Raw genomic sequence first — 19,794 nt, forward strand, 5'->3', positions numbered from 1 at the left:
TTTTAGAACAAAATGAATATATTATGACCTTTAAAAGGAGGTGAAGGCCATTTATATTTCGCACAACGTCTTGGGATCCCCTACGGTACCTTCATGTATAACATCATCAAGATCGTAGAAAAAAAAAGGTGGGGGGGGGGCAAAGAAAAAAAGTAATTAGTTACCTACTCTAGTTGGGTAGTCACAGCGAGGATTCTTCACCATTAAACGTGTATGGTATATAAGGTATGTTTAATATAAACAAGATCTGAAGACCCTAATGTAATTTCTTGTGTAACATCTGTTCATTTCGATTTGTTTGGAAACATTTCATTGAACTCAAAAGACTGGAGGTTAGAAGCTGAGAGAAATGACGTGATTCATTTATCTGGTGCCATCATTTCTCGCAAATACTAGGGACTCTTCCAAGCTTTCTTATACAAAGCTTCCTCTATATCAGTATGTCACGTATAATAGTCAGGTATAGATGATTTTTCGTGTCTTTGTAAGCTCTTCATCATCAACAAAAGCCCGTCAGATGAAGTTGAAGTCTGACAGCCTGGACTCCTGGGAGCATTCTGAGAGTATACAATTTAAAAGATTATTCCTTATGCCAGTTCTGTGCCTGATTCGATATCTGAGTCCAGGTCTATAAGGCTTGTTAGATACGTTAATACCAAGCGAACTGGCAATGCCTTGCAGCGTGGTACAGTAGATGTAAAAGAAAATAATAACAATAAATTAACAAAAATGCCCATAACAGTACCAGCTTCAAATTATTTTCGCTTCAGCAACTCTGCTAACAAAACCATCCATATTTTTGATGGTCTACATTATACTTTCTTTGGGGTGTTCAGAGTGTTTTTATGGCCTCCAAGAATATTTACCTGTCTTATGACATCTTTCCGGTACGTGGGGTCGTCCTTTTTTCTGGTTACTTAATGAAGTGGTGACTACAATGGGTGACAGGCCAAACAGTTTACTGCTATCCAGGAAACCATTTACTATATTGAATGGCAACCATTTAACCAAATGGCTTCTGGTGGTCTTGTGGGCTAAAGGCGCTCTAACCTGGTACTGGACTCAAGGGCTTACATCTGAAGAGTGGTTGAGAGTTATTGTTCACAAAACTTCACTCGGGAGAGTGATGTTGGTCACCTTCATCTTAAATATTGGGACTGAACAACATAGCCCCGGCCCCTACAGTCCCGGTGAGGCGAAAAAGGACTGAATGATGGCTGGACAGATGATCGTTTATAACCTTTATTTAGTATTTATCCCAGTGAAAGCATATTTACATATTTCCAAAGTTAGGAAATTTCTTTAGAAAAAGAAATATTCTATAAATTATTATGATGGAGGTATATACGTCCCCATTAACATCAATGGATGACTTAAGTTTTTTATGTCCGTTATTAAAGTGACCTATGAACATTTTGGCAGTCAATTGATGTTATAAACTGTCAGCAAAATGGTACCTTCTACTGTATACTACGACTGATCAGCAGAACAAAGAGAAACATTTAAAGATCATAATTTCCTTAAGCACGTACTTTAATCCTATCTAAGTAATGACAATACATAAGTGAACACACCACCTGAAGTGGCTTCAGGAAATACACACCTGAACACAGATAAACTAGTTTTTTTTTTTTTTTTTTCTGCTGTATTCTTATAAACTCATGTCGAGCATATCTCAGTCCTCTAATAATTTAACTAATAACAAAAACAACTTCAAGTTGCTCCGTTTCATTGTACTAGGAAAGAATGATTAATTTTCTTTGTCATCCATCCAAACCTAATCATAAAGCATAATCAAACATTACAAGTAGGGTTGATTTAACTGTCACAGACATGGAGGTAAAAGTTAAAATTATATCGCACACAAAAAAAGACACTTAATCCAGTGATGCAGTAGAAACCACACTGTCATTCCTCTTCCTGCCCTCTCTTTCTGTCTCTTCGTAGTCTATGCTGGGTCCGCCGAGGTAACTGACTGGATTGCTGAAGGTCCTCACGCTTTCAGACAGATATATGGGGCTCTGTTTGTCCTTCCTAATATGGCCTTTCTTAGTTTGCAAGGGCATATCATCCGTAGGACTTTTTGCTGGAAAATCTTTCTGACTGTCATCCAGAGATGCTTCATCGGTGGAGCTTTCACTTTCATCAACATCTGAAGCATTCTTCTCCAGCTTTTTATAATTAGCAGAAGCTCCTTCTTCATCAGAATGTGAGAGATCATCATACTGTGAGAGACTGTCAGTAGTTGAATCATCTCCTATCGCATTAAGGTCGATCATGCCGGAGGAAAGTTTGGATTTGAGGAGGTTTCGTGAACTGTCCTTCTCCTCGACTTCGCTCTCGTCCTCCTCACTGATCGGCTCGAGGGGTGTATGTTCCCCCTCTCTTGTAAGCTCTATGATGCTTGGGTGGTGAAGTGGGTCTTCCAAGCTGGCATCACCATCACTGACAAAATTTAGGTAGGTCGGAGAATCACTGTCTTTCGTTTCCCTCCAGTCACCCTCTGGAGTCGCCTCGCGGTGGAACTCTTCACCTTCACTGCTTTCTCGACGTGCCAGAGGGAGCTGCTGCATTAGTGTCAGATCCTCCTCAGACAAATCTTCGGGTAGCGTGCCTTGTCCTGGGTCGTCTGGATCTTCTTGCTCTTGAACATCGTCATCCTGGGATGTTGTCGACTGAGAGTCATGATCCTCTTCTTCGTCCGGCTCACTAATGACGATTCTTGGCATCACTTGATTCTGAAGATCGTTTTCACTTTCTTTCTGCATTTTTGAATGTTCTAAAGTTTGGGGAACAAAAGTTGATTCTTCACTTTTCTCTGGATCGTGGTCTCTTCTCATTCCATTATCATTACCTACTTTATTTGAACCTGCCATTGACTTTGCTTCAATCTCTTCACTAGATTGTTTGTCATGGGTAGCGTCGTTTTTTCTACCCTCGTCATCTTCACAAACTTCCACGCCTCTTACATTTCCTTCATCGTCCAAACACTTGTTGTGGGACTGAGATGGTTTGTCTACATCGCTTTGTTGCAATGTCTGCCAAGAGAGGTGATTCAAGGTCACTAGAGGGGCATCAGAGGGGCACCATTGAGCTGTTATTAGTTAGGCTGGAATAAGAGAGGGGAATGCAGTTAGGTCACACACACATACACACGGAAACAGTCACAAGCTAATGTTAGTTCCAGTGCTTAATTATTAGGAGATGAGAGTAATTAGTTCGTACGAAAAAGTATGCAATATAAGCAATGCATTACTCTTGGTGCAGATATCTCTTGGGATGGAGATAGAAAAAGCTTGTATAGATTAATACTTTCGCTTGCCATGTAAGTTGTTGGGGAATGGATGGGAAGGGATATGGATATGAAAGATGTGCACATTGGCCTACTCGTAGGAAGAAAGTTGAGTTCCTGATGTCTGCAAGTTAGGTATAGCAGTTTTATTAAACAAAAGAACAAAGGAAAGAGAAGTGTGTAGCAATTATAGGGATATTTGTCTTCATAGAGTAATAGGAAAGATTGGTTATATGGCAGGATACATACCAACAGAGTTAGGGAGGTAACTGTGGAATTAGGTGGTGAGGAATAAAGGCGTTTTAGGAAAGAGAGGGGAAATACAGACTAACTATTCCAGGATTTTTAATGGAAAATAATTTAGAGTAAGGAAGATGGTTATCTGTTGCTTTCATCGATATGAAGAACGCATATGACACTGAAAACAGACAAGGAATGTGGAGGGTGATGAAAGTATAATTATGCAGTAGATGAGAAATTATCAAAGGAATGTATCCGGTCGCACGGGTCACAGTGCGTGTGGAAATTGAACTTAGTGAGTTCTTTTATGAATGTTGACTAAAATATCGATGTGTCATACCACTATGATTGTAAAATGTATATATGGATGGTATTATACGAGATATACAGGGTAGGGCAGTGGATGTTAGAGTGTTCTCAGTGAGAGATGGTAGGGTTTGGAAACTGTCTGCACTGTAGTTTGGGGATTATGCTATATTGTTAAATGCACGTGTGTGGAAGTTACAAGGCTTTGTGAATGGGTTTGGAGAGAAAATAAAAAAAATAGCTGTGTTCTTATGAGAAATAAATTTACGGAGTACTCCGTGAGGCTTGATAGTCAAATAACTTGATACTTCGATTGCCTTAAAGTTTTAGGTAATTTGTAAGTTTAGAGGATTAAGTGGATGACGGGGATAGTAGGGTGGCTGGTTCACTATGAATAGTGATAAGGAATAGGGAAGTAGGGAAAAAAAAAAAAATCCCTGCATGACAGTACTAAGATCCTCACTGTAATATAGAGACGTGAAGCTTGGCCATTGTTGGAAGGAGGAAAGTCAACAGTGAGAGTAATAGAAATGAGTTATCCAAGAGTAGCATATAGAGCTACGTGGAGAGACATGCAAAACAATGAGGAAGTGAAGGAACGTTGTGGTGTTGCTGCGGATGTATGATAAATAGTTGGAAGTACTTAGAGATGGTTTAAACATATGTAGAGAATATATAAGGGGAGACTGACTGGGAGAGTGTATTTGAGTGAGGTGGAAGGGGGTGAGAGGGAGACCAAGGGTGAGATATGGACGGATAAAGCGCAAAGTTATATGGAAAAGCGGGTGTGAGTTGGAAAGAGGGTGACCTGATGGCAGAGTATAGGGTGATATGGAGCGATTCGCTTGTGGCCACCATTTCCGGGTTTGAGGAGTCTTGCTATAAAAAGCTTCCTAAAGACGCATCAAGTTGTTTTAGTCAGACCTCTGCAATAGCTCACTGGTTAGTGTTCTTCGAAGCTGCCAGCCTGTTAGCGCCCGGGATCGAATCCTGGTGTGGACAGCTAGTGCGGCTCATATCTGGTGTCCATCTATTTATTTATTTATTTTTTTGACAGAAGATGAACGGCGGAAGGAAAAACAGACTAGATGTAAAAAAATCCATACACCAGATTACAGGTGTCCTCTGCTCAAAGGAAAAAAAAATAAATCTGTAACGGTTAAACTTGAACGGCAGTAGGTTGACATTAGCGGGGAACTAATCTGGGGAAGCAAGTTCCAAAGAGGAGTTCTGGGAGTAACTGAAATTTTGATAGGCAGAAGTTCTTCAATATAGCACTGTGACAGCCAAGTCATTATGCTCTACAAGTTGCCCGAGTATTAGGGGGGAAGGCGTGGAGAGGTGGCACAATGACTGCACCTTCATCTGGGCATTTGCCATTAAGCATCTGTAAATTGAAACAAGGGAGGCAATGTTTTGTGTTAATTTATAAGGGGGGGGGGTTGTTCATTTATAATTGCTGGGTTATTAGCTATTCTTACAGCTTTCCTCTAAATTTTTTCTCTATTGTTTGATTGCAGCCTCTTCACATCCACTCCACTAGGTTGGGCAATATTCGAGCCGAGGGCACACATGGCTCTTGTAAATTACAGCTAACTACTCATCTGTGAAGAAGTTACGGATTCTGTACAATGATCCAAGTTTCTCTGAGGCAGTTTTAACAAATGATCTATTATAAGAAGTCCAACTGAAGATATTTTTAAGGGAAGCACCAAGAATTTCAATACTTTTAGAGACAAGAATATTGGTTGTACTGAAAGTGCTATAGGAATCAGACAATACATGTCAATTAGTACACTTGTTATATTTTGTATTCTAGCAATAAATGAGGCTATGTTATTTGTCCCCATTCAGTGATCTTAGATAAGTCTTGATTTAAGGAGATCGGTGTGCTGAGTTGGGAGTTAGAGATATCAAACTTTGTGAATGTGTATTTAAAGTGTGAAGGAACTGAAAAGCGTTAACTCGTCCCCATATGAGTGAATGAAAATATAGGTGACAAACTAGAGATCATTATTATGAACGAGGAACAGGGTTTTACTGATCCTTGTGGCATACCGGCATAACTGCATGGCAATTGGAATTTACATCATCTACCTTTACTCAAATCTTTTTGTTGTTGAGATATGAGGAAATCATTTGGACAACAGATGATAGGCCGTAGCAAAGAAGCCTGGATTATTGGGAACGGTGCCACACACTGTTAAAAGCTTTAGAAATATCAAGGGCTACTGCATGGGTGTCTACATGTTGGTCACATGACTGATGGATGGTATGAGTAAAGAGGTTGAATATCAACAATGGATCTTTTGTGGGGAAAACCATACTGTTTGTCACTAATTAAGTTGTTGAATTCAATGTGCTTAACTATGTACTTCTTACTGACAAGCTCAACAAGTTTTCCAAGAGATATCATAGTTACTGGTCTGTAATCAGAGGGATCAGACGAATTCTTTTCTTTGGAATTGGGGTGATGTTGGCTTCGTTCAAAGAATTAGGAAATGCAAATGAGTATATTCTTAAACTGAATAATTTCCTAGAACAGGACCAATTTCTGAGAAACATTTTTCAAAGCGACTGGAGGAATTTCATCTGGACCTGGAAAGCTGTTGGTTGGTAAATTATCTTGGATAGATTTTATGTATCCAGTTTGTATCTGTTGTGGAGCAGTTTCCGGAGAGTTAAGTTCTAGTAAAAGAATATTTTGACTGGCTTCCTCTACGGTAGAATTTTTGTGAAACGTACTGGCAAGAATGTTAGTTTTTCCACATGAGCCATTTATGGTGTTTCCGCCTGAAGATATTAGTACGGGAATGGGTGATGGCTTGTTACCGTTACTACTGTATGAACTGAGAGCTGACCAGATTATTCTATTGTCATTAGGATTATTTAATAGTTTGGATTCTTGGTCGTAAAGAAAGTTTGAGTTAGCGAGATTTAATACTGCTTTTGCATGGTCTCTAGCAATTGTAAAGTGACTGAGGGATTCGGTTGTCTTCGACTTTATAGCCTTTCGGGTCGTTGCTCTAGCAGAATTGCTGTCGAACCATTTTTGGGAGTCAGATCTTTTAGTGAATCGTCGAAAGGGTATGAACAGTTTCATACCAACTTCTATTAAGTCATTAATGCTGGACTGGGTAGAACCGATGTCAGCTGAGAAGATAGACTGCCATGAAATATCAACTAGATAATTTGTAAATCCATTCTAGTCTACCGTATCAAAGTGCCATCTGGTCACCCTGATGGTTGAGAGGGGAGAGGTTTGGGGAAACTGACGAGTGTGGCTTTGATGAGATTGTAGTCAGAGGATCTAAGTGGTGATAGTACCTCTATCCTGTATTGTTCTGGATTATTTGTCAGGAATAGGTCCAAGAGACAGGTACCTTCGTCAAGATTATCTTGTATTCTGGTTGGTTGTTTTACCAGTTACGTAAGATAAAATGATTCTGCAAGCAGTTGGCACTCTTAACCAGTTCCATCATCCTATTGTACATTATGGACGTTAAAATCGACCAACACTGAATTTCAGAATTAAAGATGAGGTTAAGGTTGTCAACTGTGTTCATATAGAGTCAAATATGCTACGTTCTGATGAGGCATGGGGACAGCGATAAACTATACACTTATATTTGGCTGTATTAAGGTATTTAGTTTCTAAAATGAGTAATCAAATTTGGTAGAAGTGGAGTTAATTTTTGTGTCAATTGCGTATTCTGATTTTATATAGCAACAAGTTTCACCCTTGTTACGAAAGTTTGTGAGGTGATGAGTTGATAGGTAAAATGGGTACCTAGGATAACACCTCGAGGAGGTAATTGTGGTACCCGGATGATACAGTCGCCTTGGATCTCAAGGTAGTTGGTCATAGGCTCAAAAGTCTATGCTAATATGATAAGCACCCCGGGTAGGCGTTCCATGGCGTCTGTCCCCGCCTTCACTTATTTTTTTTCTTTGCTCAGATACTTCTTACCTGCATAAAATGCCCTGGATTTATCATTAATAAAACTTTCAAATGAATCTATGGCGACGAAAGTGTTAATACATACTGCTTTGATATTTGGGATTTTTTTAAGAATGAAAAGGCTACCCTTTACCATTATGAAGACCAAAGAAAGGAATAAACGCAGTATTAGGCAAAAATAATAAGCGTATGAAAAACAGTGAACTCAAAGACGTTATGATTTAGTCAGCTGGAATAATTCAGGTCAACATATTATTATTTTTTCTTTATCTGATAATGCATAATATCATAGTACCTTACTATATTCCCCCTCATTGACGAAGAGAGTTTATGTGAGTGAGGTGGAGGGGGGAAGAGGGAGGGGGAGGCCGAGGATGAGATGGAGGGATGGGGTGGAGAGGTATATGAGAGAAGGGGGTGTGAGTTGGGAGCAGGGCAGTGAAATGGCGGGGGGCAGGGCGACGTGGAGGCGATTTGTTTGTGGCCACCCCAAACGGGATTGAGGCGTCTGGCAATAAAATAGATAGATAGAGAATGGTTTATGGTAGTAACCTATCGGTTAGATTCCACAAGTTTTTTCGCAGCACACTGTTGCTGAACGGATTAGAAGCACGCACATATATTGCAAATGGTCGACGCGCAACAACACAAACAATCCCGAAGAAAAACAGAATATGTACATTCCATGCGTATATTACAGCTGTCAAAATGTTACAAAATAATCATAACAATGCTCTGGAAGTAACAAGTATATACAAAGAATGTAAAATAATTATAAACAAAATAAAAAAAAGATCTTCCAGAAAGCAAAAAAGGGAGCATCAGAAGCTATAACAACAATTATAGTTTGCCTTTTCCGAATATAATCATGCAACACACAATCAACACAACGAAGGAATATAGTGTACAGAAACAAATCTAACATCGGCTGAGGATGGCCTCTCTCGCCAAATGGACTACGTTAATATTTTGTTCAGGAGTAATGATAGACGTCGAATGGTGTCGTTAGATTTATTTCTGTTAAAGCAAAGTAGCAAAGTTCATAGGTAGAGGTCACGTTAATTTTACCAAAAGGTTTGTTTAGAAGTATTTTACAGAATATAAAGAATAAACAGTAATAAGCGAACAAGAGGCTTCGAGAGCAATACGTATTGTTCATGACAACACTGGCAAGAAAAGCAGTTGTTTACATTTCTGTAGCAATGATAAGTATATGGCCATATCAGCTGCAATTAATGTTTAAGTATTTCATAAGATCTTTCCATGAGATGTTTAACGAGCCAAAACACTGATATTAAACTCCATGTAATGACTCCTGCTAAATAAAAGGATGATCAGGATACCAAATTAATTCAGAAGGCAACTAACTAGTAAAAAGTAATTAATAGCTACAGTCATGTACAGGAACATTAGAAAAATCATTGCGCTCATTATCGAAGAAAATAGCAAAAGTGTCTGATAAGAACGATAATTGGTGGCCTCCATTCAAACTCACTCATCCGTATGTTGATATGATAGTTAACAGTAAATAATGTAAACTTAGTATTGCACTGAGTTGGGATATATTCCAAATACTGTACGTGAGGACATGAGCATCAGCTGCTCTCAAATGAACAGCTTTATTAAGATCTTACGCTGTTTCACTTGCAACGCGAAGAAATTTGCCGAATGTACTAGATGACATATAAATGAATGATGGATGTTGTTGTGTTCTGAAACAAGCATTATATAAAAATAATACCATAAACAAATACTTATCAGTTATTTGTGATGCTTCTCCTTGGGAGGGAGTGCAGGTGGAACAGAACTCTTTTTCTTAAGGTAGTATTTCTGTAAATCAATGCGATTCTCAGCCTCAGAAACAAAGTCCTTCCCTTCTGACTGCCGAGAGAAGCTACTGCCCCCCTGAGCTGTGGCCAAGACGGAGTTACCACTAGACTCTTGGAACGTTACCTGTGAGGTCATCCTACGGGCGTCCTGAATGTTCTCTTTCTCAGGCCGCAACTCGATAAACTCTTCGTCGGTGTCGGAGGAAGACGTTTGTACGGTTGCCAGTTCTTTTGGTGTGGCTGCTGGTTCTGCTGGTGAGGTCTCTGTCGGTGTAACTTTTGCCCCTTCGGCTGGTGAGGTCTCTGTCGGTGTATCTTTTGCCCCTTCGGCTGTTGTCTCAGGTGGAGGTGGTGGAGGTGGCAAATCTGAAATGTCCGTGAAATTATCCTCTGCCCCATTGCTTTCGGAGTCAACTGCTGGTGGAGGAGGAGGGGGTAAATGTTGTGTTTCTTTCTCCTCCTCATCGGAACTGACAATTTTGTCTTCAGATTTCGTAACTTCTCGTGTAGTGTTTTTTTCTTCATCCTGTGGTTGCTTGTGTGATGGCGATTCTGTTTCATCCTCAGCTTTAATGTCTTGTGATTTCTGCTCTGCAAGCTTTGGAGAGCTTTCTGCGTGAATTTCAGCCTCGGTTACTGCTTTTGGTTGGCTTTCCTCTGTTTGCTGCACCTGGGCTTCTTCATCGGGTTCAGTCTCTTTCTTTTCTAAATCTGCAGTTTCTTCATCACTTTTTGGCTTTGTGTCTTGTTCATTACTCTCACTAGTCTCTTGTTCGTCATCTACAATAACATACTCGTTTTCGTCATCACTCATAACTATCTTCTGGACTTCTCCCTCCTCGAGTTTGGTCATCTTTTCATCCCCCTCTGAGCTTCGTGTTTGAGCTTCGACCTCGCCCTTCACTTCACCTTCACTGAATTCTGCTTCAGGCAGAAGCTCGTATTTGATAAGCTTGGGATCACTGCCCTCTTCTTGCTCGATGTCAACGTCCTCGTCAATGTAGAGCATTGTGTTGGATCCCCGTTGGACCCTGGTCGAAGATGGGGATGACTCCGCCATGGACGGGTTGTCCTGCAACTGAACAAAAATAGAATGTTGACGGAAACTGCCTGTGATCTGCATTCCAGGGTGTGTAAAGAATTTCTACTTTGTTCTTTCACATACTTGGGTACTGTCTGTTACTGGGAAGTCAAAAGAACATGTATAATGGAACACAAATGTCTAAAAAGAATGGCAAGAAAAAATTATGTCCATTTGCACAGTGACATTTTGAATAAGAACAAAATTTGAAGCACCAGTTCTGTTGCCGTCATGCTATTTTACGTGTAGATAATGGTTCTATAGCCACAGAGCCTATAACCATACACGAATCTCTACTGTTTGTCAATGCATATAGATCTGGTAAGTCCAGTGACGTAAAATGTATGAAAATAGCCGAAATATTAATGTTCAGCTTGATTTAAAATTTTCAACAGGAAATCATGATGAGCCTTTCAAATAATCAATAACCAGGAACCAGCTCCATACAACTTTTACATTAGACAACCGAGATACTGTTGTGTTTACTGGCTCATATCTGAAGTCTACATTTTTTGTGTATCCTTTCTGTACTTTCCATATGAAGATCAAGGATATATTTGCTTTCTTTCTCCGCTGACGTGGTAATAAAATGGGGATTCTTTTCCAGTTAGTTGGTTATTCAAACAAAGAAGTTTCATGTTTACTTTATTCATATGAAAAGTAACAGACAAGTCAAATGAGATTTGAATCAGGTGATCAAAAAAGCTACAAAAATACAATCGTTACAATATTGAATATATCAGAGTTAAAAGCTCCTCAGATCATAGTATAATAATCACTCCTATCAATTTAGATACTTAAAAATCATATAGCAGTAGTAACTGTGAGCTCTGTGGGCAAAAGACGAATGTACTTTACGTTGAAAGATGTTGGTTAGCATTGCATGTTGCTTCTGACAACAGCCGTTACTTACAGTATTAAACTTGAGCGTAATGTAAAAAATAATAATTTCTTTGCCAGCTCTGAGTGAAGTAGAAAAATTATTTTTCACAGTGTGATGTAAAGTGAAGGAAGTTGCTGGGTCTTACCAACCACTATAATAACTGATAAAACACTTGCCATTAAGGTATCAGGTAAGTTAATACTAATAATTCTCTCTCTCGGTAATGTGGTACTGATTTGACTGTTCATGTAAAAACAGAATATATATATATATATATATATATATATATATATACAGCTTTCTAAGAAAGTATTCCATAGTAGAAAAATAAATATAGGCCCAATCAATGCTATAACATCAGATAAGGCTAAACTCAATCACATTTTGGAAATGACTGATAACTTAGTAATACTAATACTGCTGTATAATACTTTACAACTTTGTTCCGTGGGTATCATAAAAGTTCCAGTATTCCAAGAAGGATGACTGAAAGGCCAACAAGTAACAACAGGAAAAGACTCTCTTTTAACATCCTTGATATAGGCTGGTTGTATGGAACAGAGGGAGAGGGGGAAAGCGTTGAGGTGAAAGTTAGTGTGAAATGGAGAGGTGGGAGAGGAAGAAGCAATCGCTAAGCAACACAAAAGATGTGTAGAAGATGGCTCAAGAGAATGCTATATCTGCAGCCTGAACTATGCTTACTAGATATGCTGCGTGCCTTCACTTACCACAGCATTATCAACATTACTTAGTGGTTTATTTAGGACTGTGGAAAGGATGGGTTCAATAAATGGACATCGTTGACCCCAGAGACTAAAAAAGCAGGGGGCAGAAGAGTATGATACTGGTGTATGGGATTCATTGCAGGTCTTCTGCCAGTTCTCATTCATATTATTATTATCATCATCATCATCATCATCTAATCCTGTGTTGCCCCATGAAGAAAGTAGGAGCCCGGGGCTAGGCAAGTTGGTCCTGACTAAATTAGAGTGACCAGCGTCACTCATCCCTGAGTGGCATTACTTGAGCAATAAACCCCTACCATCCCTTGGATATAAACCTACACAGGTTCAATCCGGCTGGAGCGCCTTATTTACCCACTAAACCACCAGGTGCCATAATTTGGTTATATGGTTACCATCCAGCATAGTAAATGGTTTCCTGATGTACAGGAAACCATTTGGCTTGTTACTCAATGTTGAGTCACCCGTAGACAGAAGGAAGAGGAAAGAATGAAGGAAGGAATGACAGAAGTGGAAGGAAAGAAAGAAGGAAGGAAGAGAGGAAAGGGCAGTCACCCGAGAGCAGCACTACATCGAGTGAGTAAATTGTGAGCGCCCCCACCTACCACTCCATATTATTATTGTTAATGTTTTTTCCAAACACTGGATTGAGTTATCACAATATTGCATGTTATTTCCTTTGAAAAGGAGAAAGAGGTGGAGGCAGGAGTCCTGGCAAAGTAAACGAAACCATGGTTATATCTATGTTATCGTAAGCGTTGAGTACGGTAAATTTTGTAAAGAAAACATGGGGCCTCATTGATATAATTGATTCCAGTAAAGGAAAATCAAAATAGTTTTCTGTTACTCCATTATACGCGTTGTAGCTGCATTAAATTGTGCTTTGGGCTCAGGATGCAACTTTGTATAAGGCCAGGATATATTTGAAGTTGTTTTTTTATTCAGCATTAACTTTCTTCTGATACTTTATCATGGCTGTCTTTGCATTCTCGAGCTTCATCTTCATCGTTACTGTTAATATCAGTGGGGATACTGCCATCATTTTCTGTCTGTTCCTCTGGGCTTAAAGAAAAGTGAGTAATTGTAAAGCTATTACTCCTGCTTGACAAATTGTCAATGCTTGGGACAATGCGAATGTCTACCTTCCGATTAAGCACGTCCAAGTCGATACTTTCGTTGTCAGAGGATGCATACATATCACCATTAAGAATCACATAACTACTTGGGATATCTTGATCGACTTCAAAAGTATCTCCACTGAACCTGATCCCTTCTGAAAAATCGTTTTCATCCAGCTGACTGACATTAATAGTGCCTGTGCGACAGCATTCTTTTTCCAGGCAATGAGAACAGTTCTTTCCTAGCCAGTGTGACTCTGTCCGTGTCCCCGCCAGCATTCCACTGCCCGCGCGGCCGTGCTGACTACACTCTGACACAAACGGGGACAAGGGAGGGCTTACCGAGGGTCTGTGAGAGGAGCTGGGCGAGTGGTTAAATTCTGCAGTGGCCTCCAGCGAGCTTTCAGAGCTGGTATCTGACGCCTTTTGGTCAGTTTCTGTCTCACCCTGCAGTGAAAAAGATAAACGATTTACTTGAAGCCTAAGTAATTATTAAACACATTTTGTTTAATGATAAAATATAAAACATGTCTAGTTTTCTGCATCTTGAAATAAATTTCTCTGGTCTGATTTACTTAACTGTTCGAGCAAGCAAACGAAGCGAGCGAGTGCGAACACCAAAATTATTCCAGTTTGGACCTCTGACATATGTACCCGAGCGACAGACTTCGCATCAACAAGAAATGGGGTCAGGGGTCGAGAGGAAAACTCTATAGTAGGCTACAGTAGCGAACTTTTTTGGATATCAGCCAGTTAGGTTACAAGAAAGATAGACACCAGTTTAAAAATCACATAAAAATCCTCAATTATTTTCATTTCATAGACAACCCGTAATTCACAAAAGTTTTTCCGTAAATCGAGAAAACAATTTTTTTTTTTTTTTTTTTTATAAGGCAGATTAGCGTAATAGCCGGCTGCTCAAGAAGTAACGGTCTAATGTTGCGTGAGTAGCGCAGCAGTATTTTCCGACGCTTGCTGAGAGCAACCAGGTTTTGCCTTTTCAAAACAAATAATACCTTCTGTTTGGCTTTTTTGGACATTGTTCAGGTCATGAAATCAGAGGAAGATTATGAGCCACATGAGACAATATTCAGCACTGCCTGACTTGTTCGCTCGCTCGCTCGAACACGTTTCACACTTTCAGTGCGGACGCCTATCACATGTTATTTTAAGAAATTCATAAAACGACAGAGAGAGAGAGAGAGAGAGAGAGAGAGAGAGAGAGAATTACCCACCTGACTCCCAATGGTGAGTGGAAGGTTGTCTGCAGACTTGTCCCATGAGAGAGGTCTGTCCCCACCCTCGCCAGCCTCTCCAGGTTGCCTCACCTCCACTTCCTCAGCTCCATCCTTAGGTGCCTGCCCTTGTGGGGTTTCAGCAGTACGTATCTCCTCATTACCTGTTGCACAGAACCACAGAAGTTAGACCATTCACATCAAGATGTGTCTTCTTAGCTGAAAAATGCTGTGTGGCTGAAGCAAAAAAGACAAGGTGCAGAGTGTGTTCTCTGGGCCTTGTTAACAACGAAAATAACGACATTATTGCAAGGAAGTCGTTAGTGAATATTGTTTCTGAGTCTTCACCACAAGAGGTCACCCCTAAGGTGAATAAAGTTACCTGACCGAAGCTTAAATATTAGAAAAGACGTCATCATACAGATTGGTTTAACTCCTCTGCCCCAACGAACATTTATGTACAGGGGTGACCGGGGACATTGTGTCAGGGAATAGGCAGGTAAATTTTCGCTTCTCCTGCCGATTTTAAAAGTTAGATGGTTCTAGTTTCCATGGGGGACGTTCTCACATTCTTAACGTTCCTCATCTTGCCACTGTTCATCGACCACCCTCATGTGTTTTCAGAGGCAACAGTGTGTCTGGTGTCTTTGCTCCACAATCGGTAAATTGGAGGACAGAGAACTAAGAAATACATTAAAAATGAGTTATGCAAAAGTTAGAGAATTTTTCATAAATTTGAATTTTGTCAATTATAAGGTAGTTTGTGAACATAAACTTGGGTGATATAGTGACAGAATGCGTATCAGTCCATATTTACATGTTTCACATGAACTAGTGGTGGTAGAGGGGGACACCTTCGCATGATTGCACTGATAAAACTAGGCAATAGAAATGTCTGGTCGTGCGCACATCTTTCAACTTTCTCTCTATCCTCAGAAAGAAGAATGTTGGAAAACAAAAGGGCAACTTCAGCCTAAAGTTCACCAGGTTCATATCTTGACGAACCTGGAGTCTCACAACGATGACAACACCCTGAACCAGTGGTGCTTCAACATATTCGGCAATGGTTTTTATGGTGCTTTGATTTTTGTTTCTTTATGTGTTCGACTTTTGGCATAGGCATCTCAGTCTGTCCCCAAGGATCATTATTCATCCTACATACCATACACCTCCATCTATCATCATTTCGGTGCTAACTCTCACCATCCAGATTGAGTACATGCTAGACCTGTCTCATGCAGGACTCATGTGTTGGTATTAGAGGGGGTATTTTTATTAAATGTCAGTGAGTCTTGTGGTAGATCAGTAAAGTCTACTTTTATGAAATTCAAATCTACGAACTGTTCCCGAACCCCTACCCCAGAAGGGATTTAGACCTTGGCACATTACTTTAGGACTGCAGGCCACCTTTCTACCAATTCAGACACTGCCTCCCTTTTATTATTATGCAATTACTACACACTCAGAGCAATAATACAATGAAATTAGTGTATGTACGAGTGTACAGGGCAATGGCTACAACAACAAAACAGCAACGGCAACAGTGACCAACCTTGCTTGACGCCATCTGGTGCTGACATGAGGGGTACCATCTCGCTCTTGGCTCTTTCATTTACACGCATGTAATTGGACCTCTGTCGATGAAAGTCATGAAATTAAAAGTGACGTAACTGAATACATGAAGTTATTTTTGCACGTTACTGAATAAATGACCTTTTGGCATTAGTTAAACCGGATAAAACCATCATAAATGCGTTCACTAGCCTGTATGAATATCTCTTTGTACAGTACTTTGGAAACAAATATCCCTATGGCATTACTTCTTCCCTCATGAAAGATGCAAAGCCACAGGGATATTTGGCCATGTGGATACTGGACAGCATCAAGTTATACCGTATTTGTACTTAATGATAGGGAACATACTTCGGTGATAAATGAGCGAAATTAGATCAATTTGTACCTCATAGCTTGAATTCACACACACACACACACACACACACACACACACACACACACACACACACACACACACACACACACACACACACACACACACACACACACACACACACACACACACACACACACACACACACACACACACACACACACACACACACACACACACACACACACACACACACACACACACACACACACACACACACACACACACACACACACACACACACACACACACACACACACACACACACACACACACACACACACACACACACACACACACACACACACACACACACACACACACACACACACACACACACACACACACACACACACACACACACACACACACACACACACACACACACACACACACACACACACACACACACACACACACACACACACACACACACACACACACACACACACACACACACACACACACACACACACACACACACACACACACACACACACACACACACACACACACACACACACACACACACACACACACACACACACACACACACACACACACACACACACACACACACACACACACACACACACACACACACACACACACACACACACACACACACACACACACGTCTAGAATCAGTTCAGTGTCTAAATTAAAATATATTTTAACAGAATGGGCAAAGAGAAGGAGCTGCAGTCTTCCCATATCACTTTTTCTTCCATTAAAAAGCCACCACGGGTATTACTCATGTTTGCTGGTGAATCTAGAAGCGAAACTATTGTAAAAATTTACCATTCAGCCCAGTGACGTCATTTGTATATTATTCATGCTACTTCCAGCCAATTTTAGTTTACTTAGGGAAGACCTCTCGTGCTGCAAGGGCTAATGAGTACATCTAACCCCTCCAGTTCCACAAATCTTTTGAAAGCATAGTTAAATCGTTTGGAGATGGTATGAATATAATACAAATGGCGTACTCTGGTTGAACGGTTGAAGTACTATAACATCTGGCAGCCATAATGCAGGCCGAGATGTAACAGCAAGTTAATATCTGTTACCAGTCATAACTGTGATTTGTTTTTACGAAAAAGACAGGGAGAGTGTATTATGTTTTCTTGGCTGCTGTCCTTTACACAGAAACAGATTTTAGTGAGAAGAGGATAATTATCATTGCCATTTTTTTTTCCACGCCGGTGAAAGACAATAGAGAGCAGAAACTTCATGGAAATAAAAAAAAATTAGTTACTATCTATCTCTATACCTAGGCTGCTTCCCCCATGGAATGGGAGGTAGCCGAGACAGGACGACACACTCCCAATTTACTCATCCACTCAGACGCATTCATTCGCATCTTAGCCCCAAAGGGGAGAAGGGACAGATCCTCACCGCAGCACACCGCACGAGGGTCAACTGCGAAGTGCAATCAGTGACATCCGCAGCAGGGCCCGACAGCAAAGTTGGTTTACCCGTGCCACATCAATATAGACCCATTCCCTTACCCGATATAGACTTAATTATACGTGTATTTGATTCTTGGCCCAGTATGACACAAGAATAAAACTTTCATCAGCACCAGAAATCATCTCCTCTATCTCCTGTTGCTGTAAAAAAAAAAAAAAAATGTAAATCCTGTAGGTACGCAGAAAACTTAAGAGCAAGTTGTCTACCTTAACTTTCTCAGTATGGTGAGGTTTTTCATTACACCCATACCACCGCCAGAAGATTTTATTCAGTTTAGGAAAGCCTTACAGAGACGAAGGGGTTATATAAAGACAATATCTATCTCCTCCCGATTGAAAAGTCACTTCTGAGCTAAGTAAAATTGTTTGGTGGTGGCAAGAACACACACACACACACACACACACACACACACACCGTGTCAAAGTGGTTATGATCTTGGATCAAACTCAGTACCAGTTTTACAGTCATTTCCGTTTATAATCTAGATTTGTCTTTTGCAGGAAGATCCAAGAGGGGAAGATTATGTAATCTCCATTCCAAAGTCTTCCTGAAAAAATAAATCCTAGTCAGATTGTGCAGTTGAACACCTGTGTGTGTGTGTGTGTGTGTGTGTGTGTGTGTGTGTGTGTGTGTGTGTGTGTGAGTGTGTGTGTGTGTGTACATCCCAGCACTTAGGTCGGATTCAAGTACTAACCTACAATCAATAATTCCATTTTGTTCATATTTTCGTATGCAGGAGGAATAAGAAGTAATAAGTTTTTGCACTCCCTTTTCGGGAACTCTTCTGCAAGCTTATAAAAAAGTTCATGATAATCTTCTACTCGTAACTAAGATCTGATTTTGCCTAAAGAATAAAGGACATGAAAGGACACAACAGCCTCCTTGTGCTCCCGGCAAAAGTTAGGTATAGCAGGGAACTGATCTTAAATATGTTTGTGAAACCCTTCCTGTGTTGTCCCCTCACCGTGTTTCTGGTGCCATTGTAGAGACGCACGTTTCTGTTTTGCTTCTCCATCTCCTCCTTCTTTTTCTTTTCGTCCTTCTTCTTCTTCATCCAAATGCTGAAGCCGAAGACCACCAGGATAACCGCCACCACGAGGAAAATTGCCCCACCGACAGCAGGCACCACTGTGAGGGCGAAAAACAAGAAAATGAAGGCCTAGGTTTATGACTACCAAGTGGAAATCATAATTGTTCATTAACTTTGGAGCTGACTTACACTACAGCATTTTCCTTATTTGTTGATAATTTGTCATTTTTTGTACTATAAAAATTATTAAGCATTTTATATAACACAAATATTGTATATATTCAGAAAGATTAATATATGGTTACCATAACCTAAATTATGAATCTAGTAATCAAATGTTCTGTCCCTGTATTTGATGATGAATGTACGTAAAGCACTTATATATATATATATATATATATATATATATATATATATATATATATATATATATATATATATATATATATATATATATATATATTACCTAGTTTTAAAGAATGTAGTTAACCAATAGTTATATACTGTTATATGTAATAAGGTATTTTGAAATAAGATATTTTATATATTACATATCTTGCTTATTAAAGCTATTGATGATTACTAACGTAGTATTCCACCCGCGTTTTGCGTTATATAGCATGATTAATATCGACGCTCGAGGAAGCTAGGGCAAGAG

At 39.9% G+C, this 19,794-nt stretch overlaps 1 protein-coding gene across 1 annotated transcript in view; it reads right to left on the minus strand.

Annotated features, from left to right (window-relative positions):
- Positions 1–1,877: 1,877 nt before the first annotated feature.
- The window catches only part of axo (axotactin), a 106,029-nt gene continuing 88,112 nt past the window's right edge, over positions 1,878–19,794 (minus strand). The window contains 7 exon segments of the mRNA XM_080265183.1: positions 1,878–3,038; positions 9,603–10,042; positions 10,100–10,706; positions 13,301–13,900; positions 14,689–14,852; positions 16,241–16,322; positions 19,182–19,234. Coding sequence (XP_080121309.1) covers positions 1,878–3,038; positions 9,603–10,042; positions 10,100–10,706; positions 13,301–13,900; positions 14,689–14,852; positions 16,241–16,322; positions 19,182–19,234 — 3,107 coding nt within the window.

This window comes from Coenobita brevimanus, chromosome 14 (assembly GCF_032717465.1).
Source record: "Coenobita brevimanus isolate Jiangsu-jjx chromosome 14, ASM3271746v2, whole genome shotgun sequence".
Lineage (NCBI taxonomy): Eukaryota > Metazoa > Arthropoda > Malacostraca > Decapoda > Coenobitidae > Coenobita > Coenobita brevimanus.